The 26405-nt window shown below is 43.8% G+C and overlaps 3 protein-coding genes across 5 annotated transcripts in view; 1 reads left to right on the top strand and 2 right to left on the bottom strand.

Moving 5' to 3' along the window:
* ndst1b (N-deacetylase/N-sulfotransferase (heparan glucosaminyl) 1b) overlaps positions 1-11261 on the bottom strand; it is a 48635-nt gene extending 37374 nt beyond the window's left edge. Inside the window, exon 1 of the mRNA XM_080035551.1 lies at positions 11113-11261. The gene's annotated coding sequence lies outside the window, so the exon portion shown is untranslated. The remainder of the gene's footprint in view (positions 1-11112) is intronic.
* A 2993-nt stretch (positions 11262-14254) lies between these two features.
* On the top strand, positions 14255-19424 carry rbm22 (RNA binding motif protein 22). The gene is made up of 11 exons (XM_080035032.1): positions 14255-14336; positions 15698-15751; positions 15854-15883; positions 16017-16149; positions 16243-16343; positions 16646-16818; positions 16997-17197; positions 17366-17530; positions 17952-18040; positions 18343-18471; positions 18648-19424. Exons 1-11 carry the CDS (start codon positions 14283-14285, stop codon positions 18800-18802), a joined length of 1284 nt encoding a protein of 427 aa, XP_079891158.1. The 5' UTR covers positions 14255-14282; the 3' UTR covers positions 18803-19424.
* Positions 19425-19561: 137 nt separating this feature from the next.
* myoz3a (myozenin 3a) lies at positions 19562-25628 on the bottom strand. 3 transcript variants are annotated; one of them, XM_080035033.1, is made up of 6 exons: positions 25539-25628; positions 24582-24670; positions 23297-23460; positions 22144-22297; positions 21119-21302; positions 19562-20034 (listed from the first exon to the last, which is right to left on the bottom strand). In XM_080035033.1, exons 2-6 carry the CDS (start codon positions 24664-24666, stop codon positions 19851-19853), a joined length of 771 nt encoding a protein of 256 aa, XP_079891159.1. In that variant the 5' UTR covers positions 24667-24670; positions 25539-25628; the 3' UTR covers positions 19562-19850. The 3 variants fall into 3 exon arrangements, with proteins under 3 accessions (XP_079891159.1, XP_079891161.1, XP_079891160.1); XM_080035035.1 differs by having other exon boundaries at positions 22216-22297; XM_080035034.1 differs by having other exon boundaries at positions 25524-25573.
* Between the last annotated feature and the right edge of the window lie 777 nt (positions 25629-26405).

The following is a 26405-nucleotide window of genomic DNA, read 5'->3' as shown; positions in this document are numbered from 1 at the left end:
CTCTCATGTATCGTTTAGCCTTATCAGCAAGGTGACAGAAACATATGTCACCTTGGCAACATAAAGTCCTGCCATGTATCATGACGTTCTCAAAAATATCTGAATAAGCCTGAATGTCCATGCTGCTGCTTTCTAGCTTGATGTTTTTATTCGGGGCCTTGACTGAAAAAAATGTCTTTGCAGGGAAATCTATTTTTCCCCATATGAAGCACAGACGGAGACGGGAAGACAGAGATATCCTTATGATTGGATGTGTGCTGTCAACTGACATTAGAGCACAGAGCTGGAATGTACAGCTTTTCTGGAAACATCTGTAGGCTCAAAGAGCACTGTCAGGCAGGCAGGGTAAACAAGTTGCTCACTAGCATCTCACACCCCCATGCTAACCAGGCCCTGTCAATCATATGAATCAGGCGAGGGGCTGCCATTCAGACATGGATGAAAGGAAGCTTTGCAAACTCATGGTACGACGGCCCTATAAACTGGCAACACCACGTGAGCGAACAAAATACGACGACTAATTAAAGTGGAGCGCCGAAGACTCAAAGAAACGTACAAAAACACAACAAATGCTCAGTTAATTGAGAGGCTTTGCTCTGAGAGATGCAGCAGATCTTTTAGTGATAGTTTGCGTTGCCACTGAACAAGAGCTTACAGAGCGGAGAGGAAAACAAGAGAGCTAGAACAGAGGAAATGTAACAAAAGACAACGGAACATAGTCGGAACACAGCGGAGACGAGCACAACACACCAGAACAGGCTGTAATTGTGTTGTGCGGGACTGACCCCGGCGCATCCCAGCAGGCATTGCATGATGAATGGGCCTGGCGATGACTACATCCCACACAGCCCTCCTCCTCCTCCTCCTCACATGCTCTTTTCTCTTCCTCTCTGTCGCCACTATTAGCCCTCCTTCTGTCCCTCCCTTTGCTCCCCTCCTTCCACCCAAAACCACACTCTATTCAGCTGCTGCCATCCCCACAAGATTAATTTGCATTCAGTGCACTTAGTCCTCGTATTGTGCTCCGACACAATGACATATTACAGTGCACAGCACACCTATTAAACATATAGTCTAGCTTGAGGGATGAAGGTGCTTTCTTTTTAAATTTCAATGGAAGATGGTTATGATGGAATACAAATGGAGGCAGAACGATGGTACAGCTTGATCGGTTACCAACACAGAGAAAGGCTCTGACACACACAGTCAAAGCAGGATCATTCCAGGAATAGTTAGATAACCTCAATTAATGATTCACTAGAGCCAAACTAATGAAGTGGGTCAGGTTGTGTTAGCGGTGGTGGTGGTAGCAAGAGCACAGAGACCTTCAGGTTAGGGCTGCGTGACAAGTGGTGAGAGCGAGAAAAAGGAAATTAAAGGAGTGGGGGAGAAAGAAAGCTATATAGAGGTGTCAGTGTAACTCCACCATAGACCCCGAGGAAAGAGACGGTAATGCATTGGAAAATGGGCTTTTTCCTCCAGTTCACCCTCTTCTACTGTTCCATCGTGCACACGTCCAAGGGGAGCAAATTTAATTTGCGACACCGACTCTAGCCGCCCCCCATTTGTGCCTGGGGACACAAGAAATGGATTCTCAAATTTAAAAAGATGAGTGAAATAAAGAAAGAAAAACGTAGGGGCACTCAAGAGAAGGCATCGCAGACAATAGCACAGAGGGTGGCAGCGTGGAGAAATGAGAGCAGAGTTTGAGGGAGGCAGAGTTTGAGGGAGGCATAGGGGTGGGGAGGGAGAGCATTATGTGGGACAGATATTAACTATATGGTTTATCATAGACCGGCTCAAGAGGCCTGGCCATCTGTGGAGGCCACAGGGTTACTCAAACAATCAGATCAGAATGGTGATAGCAGCTACTGAGTGGGACGTTGCGACGTCCAAACATAGAGGTGGCTGAGGGGTTAACTACCCATTACCTCACCCTACTGCACTCCCTGGGGAGAAACAGTGTGTGGGGCTGTGGTGACGCTTTTTGTATATGTGTGCCACACCTTTGGGATGTTAAGCCTCGTTTCCACTGAGCAGTACAGTGCAGTGCAGCAAGCTTATCTGCGTTTCCACAGTCAACAGTTGTGAAAGGTACCAAAATTAGCGAACCGTACCGTACCTATTTTTTTTTTTTCACCCTTTCGTAGGGGTACCAAGCTGTCCCAAAAAGGGGGAGCTACACACTACAGTCTGTTGATTGGACGATAGAATAGTCAATTTTGCGCGAGAGATAAACCGCCATAATCATCTCGGCAAGAGTGAAGAGTCTCGGGTTTTGAGGAAAATGTTGGCGGGCTACAATGTGTCTCGCTGCTATGGTGTCACAATATTTATGTAGATGTCGCCATACGGCACATACCAAGTAAGGGTACTGTCTTCAGTGGAAAGGCAAGCAGGATCTAGAGTTAACATTCTGTCCCAAACCATACCGTATCAAACCGAACTGTGCTGCTCAGTGGAAACAAGGCATTACTCAACAAAGGGGAGCTCAGGGAGACGAGTGACGTCACCACAGAGACCAAGCCCGTGTGCGGGAAGTGGGAAAGGAGGCTGTGGAGGCTCTGGACTATGTGGGAGTCACATTACTCCCCTCCAGCTCCTCTCTACCTGTCACATAAGCACTTTGAGGACTCAACAGTAATGCCAGAGTCTTGACAACTTCAAACGCCTGCTTTGCTGGGGGAGAGATCAGAGGCAACGGGGGGATAAAGAGAAGAATAAAGGGGGAGAAAAAAGGAATCTAAAAAAACAGCAGGCCTGCTCAATGTGTAGCCTCAACATTGTGTTGTGGGATGTCTTGCATTTCATTACCAGATTCCTGACTCAAGTTCATCCACTGCTCAGTCCCACAGTAGAAGGGAGGGGAAAACAGAAAGGGGGGGGCTCTGTCCATGCTGGCCCATTGAGAGCCAGTGAGCTCCGGAGCACAAGAGTTGGGGGCCGTTACAGAGAGAAAACAAACACAGACCTCTGGTCAGGCACACACAGCCCAGGCCTAGGCACCTGTGTCCCATTCACCAAACATATCCGGCCACTTAACACTTCACAGAAGGGCTAGGGTGCTGTTTGTGTTTGCAGACTCACACACCCCACTATGGCTCCTTTAGACTTGCTACTTCTACCCAAACAGCCCCCCCTGAGTCTCTCTGGTAGGGCCAAATGCTCGCAGGCTGCAGCAAGAAGTCCTGCTGAGAGCAGCCAGCCGTTACACCACCTTACCGCCACAACTGACCCGCTTCAAAGCTGTGTCCTCTGAATATAACTGGCCAAAACAAAGCTCATTCATCCCGCTGTCATTTGCAGCCTCCAGCCGTCCAGCCTTCTGTCTAGGTGCCTCAGCTGCATCTGGACTGACCTCGGGTTTGACAACACCTGTCCAGCACAGACGAGAACACACACAAACACACACACACAGACGCACAGGCACACACACACACACACACACATACACACCTCCCTACCACCCAGGATGGATGAGACACAGCAGGCTGGGCACCGCCTCGGATCAGTGGAGGGGTAACACTCGGAGCTGCCAGCAGCTAAACCTCGGGGTGTGCACCACTACAATTCTTTCCACCTCAGCAATTCAAAATGGAGAAGAGGTATGCCATCAGCTGTGCCTCGGCCCGTTTACGGTGGATTCTCAGGGCCTCCAGGCAATTTAAAGGAATGAAATGGAGATGACCCATAACCAGGGCAAAGCACTCATAGTTTCCACGCAGAGATTAAGCTAGATAGTCGGGGCTGAGCTGTTTAGATGCAAGCGGATGCCGTTCACATGCCGCAGTGCTTTGTTGTTTAGCAGCGAAGGCCAAATGCACTCACAGATGGGAGCAGAGTGGACACCAGATGACTTGGTGTGGGGCTGCTGTGGTCTGCATTAGGGGCAAGGAGGCAGGGGAGAGAGGGAAGAAGAGAAGAGGACAGGAGGCACTGGGCAACAGATGCCCTGCTAAAGTTTACCCAGTCCTGCTGTCCTGATGAGACGCCATGATGCTCCAGCCTGGTCTGATCACAAGCATGAAGACAGTGAGCTCAGTCACAGACCTGCCCACCTTTATGTTGTACTGGTAACCCGGCTGACAGTTTATCATCAAGGTTAGGGTTGGTTTTTTTTTTTTTTAACATTTTTAGATATCAATACCTTTTTAATCGATACCAGCTCCTGGACTATACTTTTTTTAAATAGCAATTTTATGAAATCTGTTTTCAGCAAAAAGGAAGAAAATTGAATCAATACGATCAATCAGTGCAAATAGTTTTCAGTGCAAAATGAAAAGGTGCACCTCAGTATGTAAGGCTCATGATGCATACTGTGTAACCCATATTGTAACCCAACGTGTTTGTCCTAGATGCCTCGACACAACCGATCACCAGCACTTTTACATCCAAGCACATCAGACATACAGCATGGCTATTAATTCACTGACGTAGATGAGATAAACCCCCTCGGGTATTAAAATTTCCAGACTTTTTTGGCCTGATCATATAGTATACAAAGCTGACCTTTTCTTAGAGCCCTTGTGTTCACCCCTCACTTTCCTACAATATCCCTACTTATCATAAGAACGCTGTGAACACAAACTGTAGGTGGTAAGCAGTGCCAAACATGGTCTTCCTAACAGCTTTGGGTCACAACTGTGATCTCTTGTTTAAGCTTTGGAATGGACAGTCAAAGACAGCTACAATTGTTAAGAAGATAAGGACACAGAATACACACTCAGTTGTCAGTTATCGTCTAACACATCAGCTTGGAAATGACGCCCATCGCCATGAAGGATAGAATGCTCGGTTTTTCTCTATAGCCGTTCTAGAGGGATAGAGATTTTTATCTTTATGGTCATTTAAGAGGCCGCAGTTTTTGGTGATATTGAATAGGCTACTGGAAAGGTGATTATCTAGTATTCTGTCTAACCCATTGATATAAATGAGCGTAGGCTTCTGTAAATGCTGAAATCACTTCTTGGTAGAATGGAATACAATGCATTAATGCCATTTGAGCGGTGCATGCGCTGTACAACGGCACCAACACTTCACTGTGTTTCATCAAGAAAACATTATAACCTCCATGACAATTTGTCAGCTGAGAGTATATTTTTGATCAGTATATTGATATGATTAATTATATAAACACTGCACAGTAACAATTTAGAATATTTCACATTATGTATTCGGCATGCTAGTAAAATATATTTTAAGCAACAAATACCCCAAAAACGTATTAGTGTTTTTCTAAATTGTTTTTGTAATTAAATATCTGTTTAAATATTTCACTAAACAGAAACCTTCCAGTTCTAATCACTGTGATGCAAAAGCATGTTAACACTAAACAGTTTACACTTTCCACCCATACATAACTTATATGCATGACAACATGGTAAACAGCTTGAGGCATGCTTGAGTGTGTGAGTACACACGTCACCCCTACAGTAAGGTGACGGTATGTGTGTGTGGTATCAGTGGTGCAGCCAGACCCAAATGAGGCCACCAGACAACTGGGTAAACAGAGTAACCCCCCCCCCCCCACACACACACACACACCTCCCCCTCCACCTGTCTGTCCATGCTCTCACATCGGTGAGCTTTTAGCACCAAGCCATAGGTCCAGCCGTGTTTGGCTTAAAACACGGACTGACGGAAACATACACTGGCAGAGCAGTCATTAATCACAGACTTCCTGTTGTACCTGTGGTAGTACAAAACCTTGACCGCAATACACCATGCTCAAAGTCTCTCAATATTAAGATATTGGACAAAACACACACGTATATGCACACGCTCCTCTTACTACATCTGGAAAAAGAGCCTTCGGAATGGCTAAATGGACAAAGGAGAGAGGAAAGAAAGAAGAAGATCTAATGGTATCCGATGACTGATAGCACTTATGATGAGGATGGGGTTAGAATATCCCGCAGTGAAGTGGTGCGTTCCCATTACTGTATCTCCTCGTCTCTGTAAAAAGGCTTCATTAACAGGCCAGTGCCGAGAGCTCCTTCGCCGAGCCAGCCAGCCAGCGCACGCACCATACCCCGAGGGTCCGCACGGGATGGCTGAGGTGAAGTCCATTAACACTCCACACAGCTTGTTTTTTGACCACTAAATAAAACAGGGCATTTTTCTGTGTCTGCGGTATAAATAGCCTTCAGCTTAGGAGGCTGCTGCTGACGGAGTACGCATTTCTTGGGTTGAAATGTTTGCTCTAACAAAAGGAAAATTAAGCAAGTAGAATAGATTGGGTTGCTGCTAAATGCTTATGCACCGTTGTAGGTGTCTCTATATAGCCCGGGTTGATTTATAAGGTCCCGCGTAAACAGCAGTGTCACATAGTTCACGCAGAAAACTCGTGGACCTAGAAAACAGCTTCTTCTTCATGCCATAACTTGTCTAATAGGAGTAGCCGAGCAGGATTTATTCACTTGAGTGATCATTTGTCAGATGTTGTTTCAGCGCAAAGCCTTATTCAGTTTAACTGCCACTAGGGGCCAAATAAAAAAAAACAATCAGAGTATAACATATACCAAAAAGACAATTGAGATTTTCCCACACTGTGTCATTCATTGTAACTTTCTCTCGCTCGGGGGGGGGGGGGGGGGGGGGTGTCATGTAAAAGCCTCAAATGATGTTGAATGTCTGTGTCTAAACTGTGGCGTGATAAGGGAGGAGAGTTGCTATAAAAACATTTGCCGTAACCTTTTGCTCGGGATAAATCCATGTATCTCACAAAACCTGTCCGGCTCTTCTGGCGCGCTTCCCCAAAAAACCCTGGAGGCAACCGGAGCTGGCTACCTCCTCTGAGCCTTATGACATAGCGCTTAACTTTTTCCCAGCACTTAACGCTCCAATCGGGTGTCACCTGATGAAACGCTACACCCCCAGTCACCATTATTCGTCTGGATACAGGAGCCTCTGGAATGTATCGGATTCCTGCCTCGGGGGCTGAGCACCTTGGAAACATGGTCCTACCTCCACCGGCTGCTATATAGCCTCTCCTACTTTTTTCTTTCTCCCTCTGTCTGTCTGTCTGTCCCTATCTGTGTCTCTTTCCATTCAGCAGAATTCCACTAGAGGCCTGCTTGATTTACCCCGCCTCATTGCCCATCTGACAGGTGCACACATTTTTTGACGTGCGCCTCTCACAATAGAAGGACATGTGAGGGACAGTCTACAGCTTGGGGACTGCTTTTCCTGCTCTCTGCTGCATCCTTCACATTCACATTCAGAAAACGTTGTCGTTCATGACAGAAAATTGTCTCAGACTTGGCTCATCCTACAATGCAAACAATACACATACAGCATGTGTTCCTAAAAAAAAAGAAGAATAGAATACCTAATAAAAAATGTTTTAGAGAATTTATGTTTGCAAAGTGGGCAGCAGAGTGTTTGTTTGTTTGATGTGGGGGTCATTGCCTTTTATTTTATATGTTTATAGCAGTGGGAATGAAGGAGTTTTTATAAGTGTTGTTCTTGGCCAAGAGGACTTTATAGCATCAGGCTGATAGTAGTAGGAGGAAAGACTTTAATCCTATAATGTGACATCCCAAGCAAAAGGGTAAACGTCCCAGTGAACGTTCCCCCTTTGACCCAGTGGATGCTGCTGGGTCAGACTTCCTTCCTTCCGTGCTTGCCAGCAGCACCAAAGCACCGACCAGAAAAGTCAAAAAACTGAAAAACAATGTTATCCTCCCGACAGAGCAAGAAGGGTACAACCCGCTGTCAACCTATCTCCCCTCTCCGGAGAGCAACAGTTGTATTGGGCCGTGTGTGTGTAGTTAATGTCCTCTGCAGAACTGTAGTATTGAGTATCTCTGAGTCACTGGCCTGCGTAATTCAGTCTAGGGAATTATGACAGTGGAAAATAATTTCCCTGGGCCGGGGGATAGGAGGCCATGGCTAATCGTTCAGTAATCTGATCTGCCTGCATACTGTAGTCAGCCGCGCCGCTAGCCTCAGCCAGCCAGTCACACATGTGGACACCCCCGGGGCCTGCCAACTATATCTGATGGGAGGTTAGCACTATTCAGAATAACCACCACTCTCCAGGTTTCCCCGCGGATTATAGATGCTATCGGATCATTTGCTAATGCTCGGTTTTGCTGTGCTGTTTGAAATGTATTTACTCTGCTCCTGATCTCCAATACCCCTCACGACAGCATGGCACAACATAAGCCAAAGGGGGAAAAAAGAAGAAAAATGCTACAGCCACATTCCAGGCAAACAAAAAGAAGGAATACAAACTAATGTACAGGCTACTACAGTCTGCCTCTTGCATTCTGGCATATTTAAATAGGTGGAGTCAGCTATTCTGGAGAATTCTTGTTTTCAAAATCAGTGATTATCTCCTCACGATCTGTCACCTGTCCGTACTGTGTGTGCGCTAAAAAAGAATCCAGCCTAAGCCCTAGTGGTATGTAAACAAAAGGTGTGTAAACAAAGGGGGCCCACCGTAGCTAGAAATATGCCAGTTTACTCAGCCTAGGCTGAGTATGAACACTGGATCTTTTTTTCAGTGCACACAGTACGGACAAGTAGAGAATCCTGAGTAGATTTTCACTGATTATGACAAACTGATTTTGACAACAAACATTCTCCTGAATCACTGACTCCACCTTTAATGCAAAAAGCATCTGAGTTTGTCTTCAAACAGCAGGCAATTTTGGATCCACTTCCAATTGTAGATTCCAGTATCTAGCGGCGCCAGTAGTGTTGTAGTAGTAGTGTATGAATAAGAACCATAGGGAGCAGTACTGTGGCACAAAGCAAAGCTTTTTACAGCAGCAGAGAGAGGGTCTGGGGGGGGGACTTGAGCTTTGGAAAGATGCCTGGCTTCAGCCCCACTCTAAAGAGGGGTCTGCCCCCCACTCACTGAGTGTGGATACAAGGGGCACTGACATGGAAAAATACAAGAGTTGGCATGTTGATTGGGCACCACAGTTCCCAGCAGTTACCTTGTGTGGCATTGAAGGCGATGGAATTGTCACTGCGGTACAATTAAATGCACATCCTGCTCCGAGCGAAAGAAAAGTGGCGATAAAGCAGTCAAAGCTCTGATTGATAACAACGGTCTTTTTTTTAAAGTGTTCCCAGCTCAAGGCCCAAGGCTTCAATCTAAAATGAAAAATGGTCCGTGATCATGTCTCGTTCTGATAAACGGCTAAACACTGCTTTAGTGACGCGATGTGTCACATAATGTTGTGCCCATAGTATTTTAATCAGAAGCTCTATGTGCACACAGGCATTGTAACCCGGTTGCAGCGTTTTCACAGGCATATCTAAGTGAGGAGAGATGCTGATATATGATCAAATGGCTGCGGCAATAGTGGCAGCCTTCATCAAGCTTAAGTGCTAGATCACAGCATGTTTGGCACCCAGTGTGAGCAGTCAGATGGCAGGTTAGAACAACCAGACAAACAGTTGGCGCAGATTAACAGAACGCAATTTAAGATTCAGCTCGGCACACATTTGACAAACAAATGACAGCATCCACACTAAAAAAAAAATCTAATCTGCTAATGGGATAAACCCTCTATATTTAATTTTTTTTACAAATGAAGGGGAAACATGTGATAAACAACACATGGCCTGGGGAACAGCAAAAGTTTGAAGCATCGCTCAAACAAATCTCACGAGAAATGAAGCCAGGGGGACAGCTTTTTTTATTTATTTTACAGCCCCAGACAGTCAGTCGCAAAGAAGAATGTCTTCTGCAGCCGAGGCGAAAATGCAGGGAAAGTCCTTACGACTTTGCCAAATGCTTTCTGAGCGTGAGTCATTCTCCTTTTAGTAATCTTCTCTTACTGACATAGGTGCACGCCGTCTTGCTTGCACGCGCACACACCCCAAGGCAACAGATTTCAGGCAGGTCTGGACTGCCCCTTTTTCAATTTTTTTTTCTACAGAGCCGAGTCAAGTGTTTATAGTATTTAATAGACGCAAGCTATCTGGGTTGACACAGACATTTTGCTCCCATCTCGCACAACAAACGGTAACAAAGCAAGCCTGGTACAGCAGCATAACAAGACATGTCTGTATAGGGAGGATGCATCACTAGTGCATTGTGCCACTGAATACCTCATGTAAACAACCTATTCAAACACTTAAAGCTATAGATGTTTATCTTGCAATGGTGCCTCCCAAACTATCCTCTTCAAAAAACTCAAATTACAGAAGTAAATGGCTTACAGTCAGCATTATGCTTCTCGTTTTCTCACACCCACAGATAAGGGTTAAAGGTTAGAACCAAGTAGTTTTGAGGGGCAATGGTTGTAATAATCAGCCTGCATATGATTCCTAAAGGTAGCTGCACAATAGCCTAATGCATCTTCTGTCAGAACATTATTCCTTCCATCACCACACATAGTCCACATATAGATGACCCAAGTTCCCTAAACACTCATTTTGACAAATGTGTCACGTTAAAAGCGGTCGTTGCATTCCCATCCTTTATCCGCCCCTGTCATTTGCAGTGATGTAAGATTAGGATGCAAGTTGTATCGACCTTAAATTAGAATTTGCTCTCAAAATCATTTGGCCTCCCCATAGGCTACGAGACACGTTAGACTGTGAGGGTATAGACTGCTGCATTGTTGCCAAATTGTTGAAGCATTCGCTTCAAGTCCACACACACTATAGCAGCAGCTGCTACAAAGTTGCAAAAACAACTTGTGCCGGTGGCTGCAATAGGCTCTAGTCTACGGTATCCAGCTGGATGAAGGAATTCGGATATTAAATCACAGAAAGAGAAGAGCAGCCCGGACACAGCTCTATCCCGAGTGCAAACTTCGACCTGACCCGCTTCGAAAAAATAACGTTAGCCTCTTCTTTTCTCTCTCTCTCTGGCGGCCACACGCACGAGCCGAAAGCTACACCGAGGAGCCCCCCACCACTAGCATGTATCTCCGGAGCTTTAGCCTATTTTCCCAGCCAAGGAGGAATGAGGAGGCCGAAAAACTGGCCTCATTATCCCGCCTGCGCCAGACAGCGTTCACTAGCCTGGCCTGGGAGAGGGAGCGAGTAAGCGGCGGGGCTCTCGGTGTGTGTGTAAGCTATATGGCACCGTCAAAACGTGCGGAAAACACCGCGACGAGACTAGTGTTGTGTCGTTGTACTCACCTTGTCTGGGGGGTTTCTAGTGGGTTCTGGACGACGCCGGGCGGCTGGAATGAATGCTGGGGGTTTGGGTTCGGTTGGAGCAGGCACAGTGAGCGCGTGTCGTAACCGCCGCCGTCGTCGTCTTGGTTTTGCTGTCGGCCGTTGATGTGGTAGCGGCACACACAGCACAGCACAGTGGACTCGACTCAGGCTGGGAGAAATCGGGAAATCTGAGAATGCTCTCTCTCTCTCTCTCTGCAGCTCTGTGTGCACACGGACGGCAGTGGCCCATAACTGTCGACAGGAGGCGCCAGCACAGCACATTATCTCTGATACATACATGCATAAAGGCTTCTATTAGGCTACAACTAGTCACAAGAAAATCACTGTGAGGTTCATATTCCTGCAGGGGCTTATCTTATCTAGGCTATACTATACATCTTTGGAATTGAGGTTATACGGGCCTTCAAGTTGTGCGGTGTGTGTTGCTATTCTTTGGATTTAATTGTGCAGAGCTACTGGGGGATTAACCTGAACGTTTTAATTTTTTATTTTAATGAGTCATGTTTTTCATAACATGAGGAGCTCTGGTCATTCGGGATGATTTTGATTAGGCCTAGTCACTGCACCTTTCAGATTACACAACAAGCTGCACAGCAAAACAGGAGGCTTTGTTAAAACAAACAAACAAATGTCGATAAATCTCTTATAAATAAAATAAACGCATGTAATATTTATACAAGTAATGTAACTCACTGGTAGGCTACTCAGGCATAGTGCCCTCGGAGCACACTGCTATTATAGTCACAGAAACTAAACTTTTATAGCTGCAAACAATGGACAACAAACGCCATCAATGTTTAATAACATGGAAAATTGAAAGCTGTCTTTTGTCAAACACAGTTTCAGGACAGCAAATGGTCTATAAATGAAATATTCATATTGTTACGTATAAAAGAGAACTTATTTCACAATATACCACATACGATCATATAAGATCAACAGAAAAATGGACTCTATACTCTGAGAATGGAGTTCCAACACATCAGCCGTGAGGTATAGCAGTATAGGCTGCACATAGCCTACACGTCCTTTGACCTTGTGACTCATGCGGTTGGTGATTTTGATTACGGAGAGGCTAAATCCAACACAAAGCCCTCCTTCAAAAGATCTTTGGCTGTCTCATCCACCTCACATGACAGAGGGGGAGATAGGGTCACACGAATCCTGAAGACAAAGAAGGTTTACTCTGGTGTCCCACTTAAACACTGCGAGGCGAGACACAGTCTTGTGCACCTGGCTGCAGAAAGAGGAAACAGGCGGAGGAGTCTAGAATAGTTTTGACAAGAACTTTCTCATGTGAATATGGAAAGCAGTTGTTGATAAGTAATCACTTGTGCGAAAAGACACATTTCCATGTAGTTTATTGTCAATTGACAAGTACAGCAACTTAATTGAGCAAAGTAGCACACTGCAACTACTTATGATGTAATTGAATCAGAGTCATACACCCAAAAGCAACAGAGGGGGCTAAATATAATTGTCATTTTGGAAGAAGTCTAATAGTGCATCAGACTGCCTTTCTGATCTGCATACAGGCCGATACAACATGAAACAGTTGCCAGATTTTTAAACCCGTGTATCTAATCCCTGTGCTTGGAGTCCGCAACCTCACTCTAGCCTTAAATAAACATGAGTGGCCTAATGCCCAATCCGTAATCACAAACATCCATTGCCCCACGGCTAATTGGAGTTTCTCACAACAACGACACCCTGACCTGGATTGGAACAGGTGGATGAACTGTAAGTAGACTATACAATTGGCTTAGACAGGCTCTCACACACGCAGCCAATCAATTTGTGTGTCAATCTGTCTGTCTCACTTACATGCACACACACACGCACGCACACACACACACACACACACACACACACACACACACACACACACACACACACACACACACACACACACACACACACACACACACACACACACACACACAGTGGCATGAGCACTAACATCCCTTCTAGTTAATTAAAAGTAACAGACCTACAACCGGAATATAAAAATGAGTTACTCAAGTCCTCAAAATACTGAAGTAAAGTACAGAGGTGTTATCAGCAGAATGAACTTGAAGCAGTGTACATTTGTGCAGCACTATACTATTGCAATGTCAGTGTTATATCATTTTTATTTAGTGACTATAACTGCCAGATAAGTGTATAGCAAACGAAATATTTGAAATATTGTGCAGTATAAATGTACAGTAGTATCACATTGAAATGCTTAAATTGAGTACAGTTAGCACAATGTGTGCAAAGAGTATACAATGTAATTCTTCAACATAGACAGTTTTCCACCTCAGTCACAGATGCCAATCACTTAAAGTACTCATAATCTTGCTTCCTCCCCTTTGTTTAGCCTATTTTCTTCTGACATTTGCTTATTCTTAAATGATCTGACTTCTCCATACTGCTCTGAAATCCCTCCGGACATGAAGACCGAAGCTTTTAAATGTCCCTATAGATCCAGGCTTAAAAACAAAAGTTGGAGCATGCTTTTATAGATTTTTTCAGCTCGGACACAACTAGTGTGTGTGGAACAAACTTTAAATGCAGCTGATGCAGTGCCACATTTTATAAAGCGTTTAAAACCTACCAGCTGTACACAGGCTTCCATTTATGGTGTTTCTTTGAAACATTCTTTTGTATTTGGTTTATCTGGCTATGATTTATTTCTTAACCAAACAAGGAAACAAAAGAACAGAAAAAACATAATTCTTCGTGCTGCCTCTGGATCTGATAAACACCACATAAGACCACCCAGGTGCATGCTGGTCCTATACCCGCATATAGCCTACCTTATAGGCTACAAACAAAGCAAAACAAAACAAAACAAAATAAAATAAAATAAAATAAAATAAAATACCATACAAAACCAAATAGGAACAAACAACGTGTTTACAACAAAACAAAATTTACAAACACTTTACAAATAAAAATATAATATATATGAAGCAAACATCCGATAAAATGTAGGCTATCAAATAACCCTACCAACAACAAATACATGTCTATAACAATGATTATTATAATAGTTTGTTGAGAAAGGGCGACACCTAAGGGTGAGACGTAGCTCTATCGCGCGGTGCATTGTGGTCTGGCCTGTTTGGCTCGCGAGTTGCAAAATGGCGATGTCCCTGGGATCCAACACTTATAATAGACAAAACTGGGAAGATGCGGTACGTTTTAAGTTTTAAAATATTATTTACAACTATAAACTGTTGTTTTAGTCGTGGCATTAACACGATGATAATATGTGCCATGTTACCACTAATAACAAGGCGACTTTGCTTTGTGGCTAGTTAGCCTCCCGTTAGCTTGTAGCAGCGTGGCAACCATAACACGTATCTGCCTTCTAACGTTAGCTACATATTTAACGTTAAGTCATAAAACTACACAATTTCATCCTTACCTAGCGCTATTGAGCTACGGTGGATGTGTGATTACATCCGAGATCACTTAAAACAAACTATTTCGGATAATTTGAGCGTGATATGTTTTGTGTTGAAGTTAGCTGTCCAGCTAGGCTAATCCAGGTTAGCACCAGCAGCCGGAACAATATAACAACGAATTTAACGCCATTGAGGAGGTTCTTTCGTAACTTGCTTATCCTGAACCAAACCAATGTCGTCTCTGCTGCTTTCGATTAGGTCCTTGGCAATGTTTACCCTTACAACTGGAAAAATGTGTAATCGTGACGTTAGCCTAGCAGGCGTCCAATGTAAATGTGTTGGTCGTTGAGTGGTCATTTTTTAGGAGAAATGTGAATGGATCATGCTGCAACCAAACTTTAAAACCAGCTAAGAATGTACGGAATATGTTGAATGTGAATGTACTCATTCACTTTGCGAACCAATTCTAGCACTCACATATTTGTAGACATCCTTACACCTATGTTGGCAGTATGGATGCAAATTAGTGCTTAACATTGCATTGAGCATAGTCTCAAATGTATTAACATGTTTTAAATGTAAGTGTTAAAACCTGGAAACACAGGAGAAGTAGGTAATTGCATTTGAGCCGGGTTAAAGCCGTTATATTTACCATGATCGCAATGTGAAACTATCACAGACTCATATTTTTGAATCATCCATAGTCCTACTACTATATAAAGCAGAAAATCGGTTTCCTCCCTTGAGTCATGACATCGGGGCCATTGTTGGTTTTATATGTCCATGGTTTTATTAGGCCACCAGATTAAACATTTTGCAACCCCTAGACTATGTAGTTGACGTTTGAGCAACAGGAGCTGCTTATATTTAGGCTGATGCTGTAAGTGGGGTGGATTAAGAGGATGTCCTATTCAGCAGCATGCACTTGGATTGAAACAGCATCCTTTAACAGATGGTGAAGTAGGAGTGAGCTAGTCTCATTTCTCTCCCTGTAGTCACGCATGCTACTTTGCCAAGGTGCCCACAGCAGGAAGTGAAACGGGACGTAGGCCAAGTTACTGCTTCACAAAGAGGACTGTTGGGTGAATATCAGATATGTTGCTTTGTTTTTGAACTAAATTGTAAACTGTTTTCCTTTTGTCTTTTAGGATTTTCCGATTCTGTGTCAGACATGTTTAGGAGAAAACCCTTACATCCGCATGGTGAGTGAGCATTACTGTGTCTTCATAGTGAAATTGACTTTATTTTCTTGTAGGGTTGGTTACCAATAGGCATGTGCATTTACATTTGTTCATATTTTACAGACAAAGGAGAAGCATGGGAAAGAATGCAAGGTATGTTTTGCATTAATACTTTTGGGTCATTTTTTGACTATACAGCACACACAACACAGTGTAGCTTAAACTTGTAACTATTATGTTCCATGTAGGAGTATTTATACCCAATGTTTCATTCTTTGCTCTTCAGATCTGCGCTCGACCCTTTACGGTGTTCCGATGGTGTCCAGGAACACGAATGCGTTTCAAGAAGACAGAGGTCTGTCAGACCTGCAGTAAAATGAAGAATGTTTGCCAGACATGTCTGCTGGACCTGGAGTATGGTGAGTCTCCTTGGGTTAAAAAAAGAAAAAACTTTGTTATCGTTCACTGAAGCATATAGCTAAGTAACCCTCTTTACGCACTTTGTTTTACAGGATTGCCTATCCAGGTCCGAGACACTGGGCTGTCTGTTAAAGATGAGGTTCCCAAGTCAGATGTGAACAAAGAGTACTACACACAGAACATGGAGAGAGAGGTAGGAATGCTTTTCCATGCTGAAAAAATGTGTTTGTCTGTAATATTCTCAAATAGCAAAAACTATCTTGTAAATATCTTGTCCATCTTTCTTTATCAATGCCAGTTTCAAGCCCGAGGATTTAGCCTGTCTTAGTTTTCACAATGAATTAAAACAGAATGAATGTGAATTTTAAACATCAGTAGCGCTTTAGATGTTTGGTTGCCCTATATCATTTCACTGAAATAGGCCCAAGATAGTTTTTTTTCTAAGATTTTATGTTATTGTTCCCTCACGTCATTTTGCACGTCTTGTGTTCTTAGATAGCCAATACCGATGGCACACGTCCGGTGGGCCAGCTCGGGAAAGCACCCAGCTCCAGTGACATGCTGCTGAAACTGGCCCGGACCACGCCGTATTACAAGAGGAACAGGCCGCACATCTGCTCCTTCTGGGTGAAGGGAGAGTGTAAGAGAGGGGAGGAGTGTCCATACAGGTGAAGTGACATTTCATAAAAACAGTGGTCCAACTTAGCTTGTATATATTTTTGAGCATTTACTACCATATGCAAAATAATTTCTTCTTGATTCTCATTTGACCGTCATTTCCCTGTTTGTTACACTTGTTGTACTGCAAGCTTTTTTTTTCTCACTCTGCTTCTCCTTTTCACACAGGCACGAGAAGCCCACCGATCCTGATGATCCTCTGGCTGACCAAAACATCAAGGACCGATACTACGGCATCAATGACCCCGTGGCTGACAAGCTGCTGAAGCGGGCCTCAACCATGCCTCGACTGGACCCCCCTGAGGACAAGTCCATCAGCACCCTCTACATAGGGGGGTTGGGAGATACCGTCACAGATGGGGATCTCAAGTAAGGATTTGTTTTTGTTTTTATTGAGAGCTCTTTTACAACTTCCCATGACTATGGAGAGCGGGTTTTAACCTCTTTTGTTAATATAATAGAATGTCTTTTGTTACAATCGAAAATGTTTACCTCCAATGTTTTGGGTCTGTTGGTCATTTATCTGTTGTATTGCAGGAGTCACTTCTACCAGTTTGGTGAGATCCGCACCATTACCATAGTCCAGAGGCAGCAGTGTGCTTTCATCCAGTTTGCCACGCGGCAGGCAGCCGAGAGTGCTGCAGAGAAGTCCTTCAACAAACTCATCATCAATGGACGCAGGCTCACTGTTAAGTGGGGAAGGTAAAAATCTGATCAGGTTAAACATAAAGGCGGTCCACCACCAACTACACCCCCGGGCACTGAATCCGTGCTAATGTATTGTTGTGCATCGTGTGCAACCCACATAAGCTCACTCTGCTGATTTAAAAAAAAGTTCTTATCTTCCATACAGACTAAAATCGTGCTAGATGGTTTATAGAGGTGATTTGATTTTCCTATTAAACGCCATGTTTATAGAGCATAACTGTTTTGAAATGAACAGCCTCAAGTAATGCTACCATCACAGCCACAGTTGAAAGTAAATTACTGACAGTGCTTTTTAAAATGTTATTACACACTCAATAGTTTCTCGACGACAATTCTGCTGCTGCACCATTCAATGCTTATTAACAAAGTAAGTGATGTGATCAGTATGTATAACTCATATTGTTTGTCTCTTTAGGTCTCAGGCAGCAAGAGGGAAGGAGGGCATCAAAGAGGGTGTGAGTGAGATGGGCACCAGACTTGATCCTGTACCTGGTCTGCCTGGAGGTGAGTCTGCAAACAGAGAGTGTGTGTGTGTGTGTGTGTGTGTGTGTGTGTGTGTGTGTGTGTGTGTGTGTGTGTGTGTGTGTGTGTGTGTGTGTGTGTGTGTGTGTGTGTGTGTGTGTGTGTGTGTGTGTGTGTGTGTGTGTGCGCAAAGTGATGTCTTGCCAGTGTAATTTATAATAGTAGTTAATGCCTAGATTGTGTCATTAGCTGTTGACTTTCTCTTCTGTGTTTGGTCATATACTAGAAAATGATTGGGGTATTGTCACGGTAATGGTTTCATTGTATTCCTCTTTGTGCTGCAGCTCTTCCTCCACCACCAGCCTTAGACGAGGAGGCTCCAGCAAACTACTTCAACCTGGACCCCGGCACCTCTCCTGCTGTCATGAACATTGGTCTGCCCCTGCCACCAGGCATCAACCCACCTCCTCCAGGTAAAATCACAACCTTCATTTCAGAGAGGCAGCTTATATAAATACATACATATAAAATCGTTGTTTATAACTTTATACTATTTTATTCATTATCATAACAAGGGTGTAAATGATTGAAACGCAGTGAGAATATATTGCTAATGCTGTATTCTCTGTCTTGTAACCGGCTCCATCAGGTTTTGGGCCTCCAATGTTCCACCATCCTATGGGTCATATGCCCCCTATGCCCCCTCCCATGGGCATGAGACCTCCAGGTCATATCCACTACCCCTCCCAGGATCCTCAGCGCATGGGCGCCCACGCCGCACACGGCTCACGTCACGGCGATTAGATGCTATGGTGACAAAACCGCAGTGATGTAATGCTCATTCTTTTCCTCGCCTCAAACCCAGTGAGGGGCTTTTGGTCTCAGATGGCGTCAGTGGGCGGGAAACCTGAAGACTACTTCTGAGTGAAGCGCAGTTCCTTCTTACAAGATAACATTTGATTTATTTGGCCACCTGCAGTGCAGTGAATTAACTGAGGGAGCGCCAACTGTGTCTGAAGAGACCACAACCAGGATCTTGCAGAATGACTTTGTCACTACTCGCAGTTTAAAAAGTACGGGAGCATTAGGGAATTCAAACAGTTACACATTTCCAACATGAGAATTCTGACCAATGAGGGCTTATATGTTTTTTTTTTATACATGCTCCTATGGTTGGAGCCATTTGTACATATACAAATGTATACTGTGAGTTAAACCTGTATGTGTCACATCGTGCAAAGTATCCAGTGGAGTAGCCTTCGGAGGAACATTTTAAAGCAATTTTCATTTCCATTGTCTTTTTTTCTTATGTTTATTCTTATTTGACACAATCTTAATATTCCACAGCTTAATGACTTAGTTTATTGTAAGGCTTTTGTTTAAATGTTGTTTTCACTTGTCATTAAACAAAAATGATGCAATTTTATCAAGAGCATATTTTTCATTCATAATTGTGCTGTTTTAACTGTTGTGTGTAAATGCATAGATAACTAATGAGGTCACTGGAGGGATAAAGATGTAAAGCAGCAGTGTTAAAAGTATCAGACACAAGAAAGGGGGCGGAGTCAGATATAGTTAAGGGTGAAAATGGCTATGCACACCCGTTCAGCCTGGCCCATTATCCGGGACTGCTGTGGTAAATAACTGATTCCAGCACACTGCAGCTGCACTAAGCTGGTCAAACTACTCAGCAGTAGCAAACCACTTAATAAATCATGCACAAGTGTGTTCTCTCTCTCTCTCTCTCTCCCTCCTGCAGCGCCCACTGATTAACAGGGGTATCATCATAGTAGGGGATGAGAAGCGAGCCATAGGTCAGTGGCTTAAGTCTTTAGCTGGCCAGCACCCGTTTTCATAGTTCATTAGATTCAGGGCAGAAATCCATTGCCCATCCCTTGGGTGCTCTGTTGAAGTTGGGCCGTGTCCATACTCTGGTCGGAGCGGCACTGGGCAGGGGCTGGGACTCCACTGCCTCGTAGCTGATCAGTGGGACCACCCTCTTGCTGGACATTGCTCCACCGAATGGCCTGGCTGATCTGAGAGACAAAAAATAAAAGAAAGAGGGTCTATATAAAGCTGGCTCAGTGCATTGTGTTTCATGTTCCTGGTAGAACGTGGGCTGGCTCTTTCCTATAAAGATAGAGCAGGGTAGGAAACATTTAGATGATAGAATGTACCCAAGTATGGTATGCATACATAGGTCCCAGTTCTCATCAATCGTTGCAATAAATTGACACATGAAATAAAGTACCTTAGTACAGATAAGTGAAGTCATTTAAGCTACAAAATAATATTTCAGTCTCTTACACAATCGCTCTTCCCCTTCTTGGACACATTAAAGATTTCAAACTTCACATCAACATAGCATTACCGTTATTGGTTACAGATAATTCACAACCTACATAAAGAATACAAATAAAGTAGTATGTACACAATGGACAGAGGGAGTCAGGTCATCTCTGATATACACTGGTTCTGTGAACAGGAGGAAACTCAAACTAAGTTTGTTCTGAACTAAATCATTTCTTCACGTGTAGCTACGCTGACCATTGGTTCATATTTAATTAGGGCATCCACATTTTAAAGTAATCTTAAGGGTGTAAGAGATCCCTCCAGGGGGAGTTACAGTTCCAGACCAGCTGGCAGGAAGCGAGTGATTGACAGCATTAATTGAGTAAAGGCTGAGTTTGTCTTTCATATATTCCCTGATGGCCCAAGGTTAACCTTCTTACTCTCGCTAGTGTGATGCAATTCCTTGTGTGCCACGAGAAAGGTGATTCCTTTGCGTGCGTAATATGTCTTGTGGGGGCATTATTAGCTTGCAGCACCCCCACCCACCCAGTGGCTCAGCTTTCAAGAGCCAGGCTTCAAAATAGCCATAAATTCAAGGAGGTGCGAGCCAAAGAACTGGATTCATTTTCAAACTGTGGAAACATGGAGTGCAGCCGAGGGAAGAGATGATTGTGATGTGGTAGGGTCATCTCTGGGTCTATTTGAAGATGGTGGGTTGGGCAGAAGGATCTCAACTTGTTCTTGCAAATGAATGACATTTAAAGAATTCATTGTTTTTCTGGGTGAACTGAGTAGTCACTGTAAAGGCAGTTTTTGTTTTGGTTTTACCTGTTGAAGCATCTGTAGTTGGCAGGCTCTAGTCTTTGTGGGAGCTGGGGCAGCTGGGTATTCTGCAAGTCAAGAAGGTCCTGGTTGCCCTGCAAAGCTTCCGTCCATGGGGAACACCAGCCTTTGGGGATTACTGTTGCGTTGAACTTCTCATGCGGGATTTCCTTCACAGGGCCAGCATATCCTGACAAGAACAATACATGTATGTCAGTCATTTTTTACCTGTTTTTAAACCTGTGTGTCAAAATCCTCCACCCTGCAATTCATACATATTTCAACAGGGATCAATGTGATCTGTATGTCATTTCTATGCTTCCAAACTCGATCAGTTTATGTTATTTAAATTCAAAGGAAGCAGAATAAGCCCCCCTGTGTTGAGAACAATGGATATTCACTGGGTTCTGAAAGCAGTTGAAACCCATTACATTAAAAAAGCAAGCACAAACTTATTTAATATACAGTGCCGTCAGTTCTGTCAACAATAGGAGCTAGAGTAATTAGATCTCAGTGTGAATCCTCAATTAGAAATAGAGCTTAGCTCACTGTCAGTCAGACTGTAAGCAGTGCCTTCTGTCAGGCCATCCACAAAGACTGCTACACATAAATGCTTCCTGAAAACTGCCAACTCTGGTGATAAAGGTGCAGTCAGAAATCCTGGAGAACACTTGTTGTCAAAATCACGTTTTGTACAAAATAGGGGATTGTCTCCTCACGATCTGTAGTCCTACGTACTGTGTGTGCTGGAAAAAAAATCTGGTGTTGATACACAGCCTAGGCTCTGTAAACTGGTGTGTAAACAAAGGGCATGTAAACAAAGGGGTACACCACATGCAAGTTTACGGAGCGTATTAACACTAGACCTTTTTCAGCGCACACAGTACGGACAGGTAGTGGATCATGAGTTTTTTTGACATCAACATTCTCCAGACTTGCTCACTCCACCTTTAATCAAACCAATACCTCTCCATATGATAAGTGGCAGTTCTGTGGCCATCCTTCCTCCACCGTGTATTATTACCATTTACCTGGAGCCAGGATGTCAGGACTGCCCTTCTTAGCCACAGTCTTCTGAAGGCTCATCACCAGGCTATGCTTACCAGGGACGGGGAAAGCCTGGTTCTCTGGACCCCCCTGTGGCTCCGGCAGGATGTGCATGGGTGCACTGGCTTCCATATGGACCTGGGAGTAAGACAGAGTCAGGTGAGTCTGTATATTCATGCGTGTGTTAGGCAAATACGCATAGTTACAAAGTTTGCAGTGACGTGCGGGGATAGCATACTCTAGACTCTAGAGGATGTGCTCAAAGTTGAGAGTTAGAAGTGTCAAAATATATAAACAAATTCAAAGATGAAGATGAAAAATGTAAATGTACAGTATGTAATATCTGTCATCGGTGTTAATTCAGCCTGGGTTTGAATCTTTTAACAGGAAGCGTATTGAGTATGAGTATTTTAATGTCTCTGTATGCTCTGAGCCTGAGACTTTATGTTTGGTTGTCCGTTCGTCCGCCCGGGGCTGTTTTTTGAACGCATTATCACATGAATGCATTGAGCGATTTGTGTCTAATTTGACTAAAACTTACACTTTGATTAGAAGATGAATTACTTGCAATTTGGAGGTCTAAGGCCAAGGTCACTGCAACCTTTTGCATTGATATATCATGAATGCTTTGAGGGTTTTTCTTCAACTCTTACACAAAGATAAACTGAATAGATTTTAGGGGCCTTTTACCATATTCTATTCTTAGGAGCTTCCCCTTCTTTTAAGTATTGCCCACCACCTCTGTACTTTCACCAATCAGCTATTGTATGCCTCGTGGAGGCATATAACCGCCAACTGGTATTTCTAGTTTACATAAACATGTCCCCTATTTATCAAGGTGAAAACATCCCCATTTTACACATGAAACTATTGTGGTAATATGTGAAATGCCTGCTGCTGTACCCCAGAGCAGTGGGACAGGTGCAGAGAAAGGTCAGAGACGACTCAGACTTAATTGGCAATTAATTATAGCACTCAAATGATCAATTTGCCACACTAACAAGCTGTTACTAAGCATTAGCCGGATGTCATAAACACAATAAGGTGATGTTGTGTGTGAAGGTTGCATTGAGATCAGTGGATAGGTGTCACTGTGTGTGTTGTGTTGGGTCCTCTCTCTGTTACTCTGGTCCTTACATTGTTGGCATCGTAGGCTCCATTGCTGATGTTCTCCAGCGTGAACCTCTCTGCTCTCTTCAGCCTCTCCTGGAACATGCGAGAGCCTCGGTTAGACGTCAGGTTGAGCTCCTCCATCATCAAGTCCCTGGGAACGCTGATCTTCTTCCCCAGGTTCAGACCCCCTGGGACAAAATCGCAGACAAACGGGGGCACTTCATTTAGACATTTCATCTTATGCTAATTGAATATGCTATCCTCCAGTGAAATAAAGACCTAAGGACACAGGGTGTAGTACTGCTGTACAGATTGTAAAGCCCACTAAGCCAAATGGCTGATTATCATATTGGGCTACATAAATGAATTTGATTTGATAGAAGTTGTTAGTGCTATGGTGATGATAGCATAACTTTACATGTGGAAAGATAGACTAATAAGGACCTTTGGCAAATCCCTGTCTCCTCTCATCTTCTTGTTTCTGTCGACTTTCAACAGCTGAAGGGCACCGATATAAAAAAGCATCACTAAGTTGGTATCCGCACAGCTTTTCTGCCCAAGGCCTCTGCTCCTGTTGTATCATGGCACAGCAGAGGGTCTGAAATAGCCTTGAGATGATGTCAAGGGGGTGCGTAATGTTTGTTGTGGTCCAGGGTTGCACGGGTAACCATATAAATAGGATCTCTGGATGAAAGACTGGTGTATGAGCGGATGGCCCTGTTTTTCTTTTCTTTTTTCACACATCAAGAATGTTGGGAGGAGAGGTCTGGGCATGTGCCACCCCTGGAGGAGCTGCCTGCCTTTGATCGGGCTGAGTTGAATTCAGTGGTGGGAGTCACATTTTGCTGAGTTTAGGGGGACTTGGTTTCAAAGACTGGCTCGCTGACAGAGGTGGAAAAAAACAAAAACAAACAGCACAACTGGGACAACTGGTCCCTTGCTAAAATGTTTGGAGAATATCAACAGCACACTGGCACTCGTGGGATCTGGGTGTACCACACGGCATGCTTCCTCTTCAGGCTGTGGGCTAACACACCAGGATGTTTAACTCAATTACATATGAAATCCCCCAGCCATGATCAGACAGTACATGGCAGTTTGGATACAGGCGTTAATGCAAACCAAGTTTTTGACGCAATATGTAAACCAGTTTGTAATCTTATGTGTGTAATATCTGACCAGTGTTAATGTGAACTAATAGACAGCTTAGTTTACTTCCAGAAAATTATTATGTACAGGCATGAGAGTTCTGTCTTACAATGGGCTGCCATAGACTGCAACAAAATACAATCTCTCCATCCAGACTTACCTGTACTGGCCACCCTGGACACAGTCTTAGCATGCGGCATGCTCTGGTTTGACGTGTAAGTCGGACCGGACTGCATCATCATCATCTTCCTATGAAGTACAGACGTGAAGCATTAGGAGGATCTTTATCAATTATAGCATGATTTATGATACATCTACTACTTTTTTGCCACTTCAAATCTGTTTTTTTAATGACGTTATTTAGTGTCAAAAGTAGGGCTGCACCATATATCGCTGCACAAAATGCACCCTTACCGTGAGATCAACAGTTGAGGTATATGTATCTCAAAGACAGCTTCAACTGCAATACATGGTAGCCTATTCCATGTGCCATGCATTTACGCTGCATGCCAATATTTTTAGCCAATCAGATTAGGCCTACCAGATAATGTTACAAAGGTTGGCATGAAGATGTTTTGCTTAAGGGATCAATGAACAAATAAACAATAATATATATTTTTTATTTTATTCACTGTCTGCATTGGCTTCTTACTGTCCGGGGTCTTTTGTGGCAGTGAAGTCAGAGCATAAAAACGTAAAGACTGTATATTTAAGCATTTGTATTTTTATCGCAAGTGATATCTTCATTGTAATATTCAACAATGTTATCACATATTGCATGTTTTCTTGATATCATTCAGCCTTGGAGAGCAAGACAAAAACACCAATAGAGCACCTGTACATTGACAAAAAGCTTCTGAAGGGAGACCTGCATTTAGACGTGACTAATTAACAGGCAATGCTTTTACAGAAATGTTAACACTGTTAATTTCATTAAAAAAAAAAGTTTTGAAAAAATCCCTTTGCAACAAAACCACAATGCTTCTTTACATTTTGAATTATTTCCCTCCAGCACCATTGGAACAAATGCATTTAAGGATACACTTGTATAGGACACCACACCTAACAACCTTATTTTGAAAGGCCTTTACGCTCCCCTCACCTCAGTTTACCTTACCTGCCTGTCTGTGTGTCAGCCGTGGGAGCTGGTCTGGAGGGCTGTGCGCTTTATTCCTCTCTGGAGATGAGATGCTTCCACACACAGCTATGACACTCCTCGGGCGAGAAGGAACGGCCTGTATAAAACTCATCCCGGGGGATGCCTCGGGAGCTTACCTCACTAGGCTATTTTAGCATAGGGACAAGAGAGTGCATGGGGATGGATGGAAGGGGTGTTTTGCAAGGGAGGGGAGGGTTTGTGTGGGGTAGGGGGGTAATAAAGGGCGTTTAAGGGAAAGGGGCAAGTATAAAGATTCCCATCCTGACCTCTGCGATCCTCTTTGATAATAAAAATCCGATACCCTATCTCTGTGTACGTGTGTGTGTACGTGTGTGGGTTTGTGTGTGTGTGTATGTGTGTGCTTCTGTGTGTATGTGTATGTGTGTGTGTGTGCATGATAACAGCTGCTGTCCAGAGAGGGACACTGAGCTGTCAGTGAGGCCAAGCATCCAACCCCTCCACTGTAAACACACACACACACACACACACACACACACACACACACACACACACACACACACACACACACACACACACACACACACACACACACACACACAAGCACCATTTCTATTTTGCCTCCTCCTTTTTCTTCTCACTTCTATGAATCACCTTGCAACAGCTCAGCCATTTATACATGGTCTATTTCAAACAAACCCAACCAGTGTTTCCCAGAGACAGACGGTTTTTACAGGAGGAGCGGTCGTTAAAATTGGCGAGGCCACAGCGATCAGAAGTTGCCATTAAGTTTTGCAGTTTCGGTGTCAAAGGTTAAACTGTGTAGCAGCTTTGCTCTTCCCCTCTTTTGACGGTGTAAGACCTTTG

This window comes from Ammodytes marinus, assembly GCF_949987685.1.
Source record: "Ammodytes marinus genome assembly, chromosome: 10".
Classification (NCBI taxonomy): Eukaryota; Metazoa; Chordata; class Actinopteri; order Uranoscopiformes; family Ammodytidae; genus Ammodytes; species Ammodytes marinus.
The sequence above is the reverse complement of the archived record's forward strand: the minus strand, read 5'-3'. Positions and strand labels throughout refer to the sequence as shown.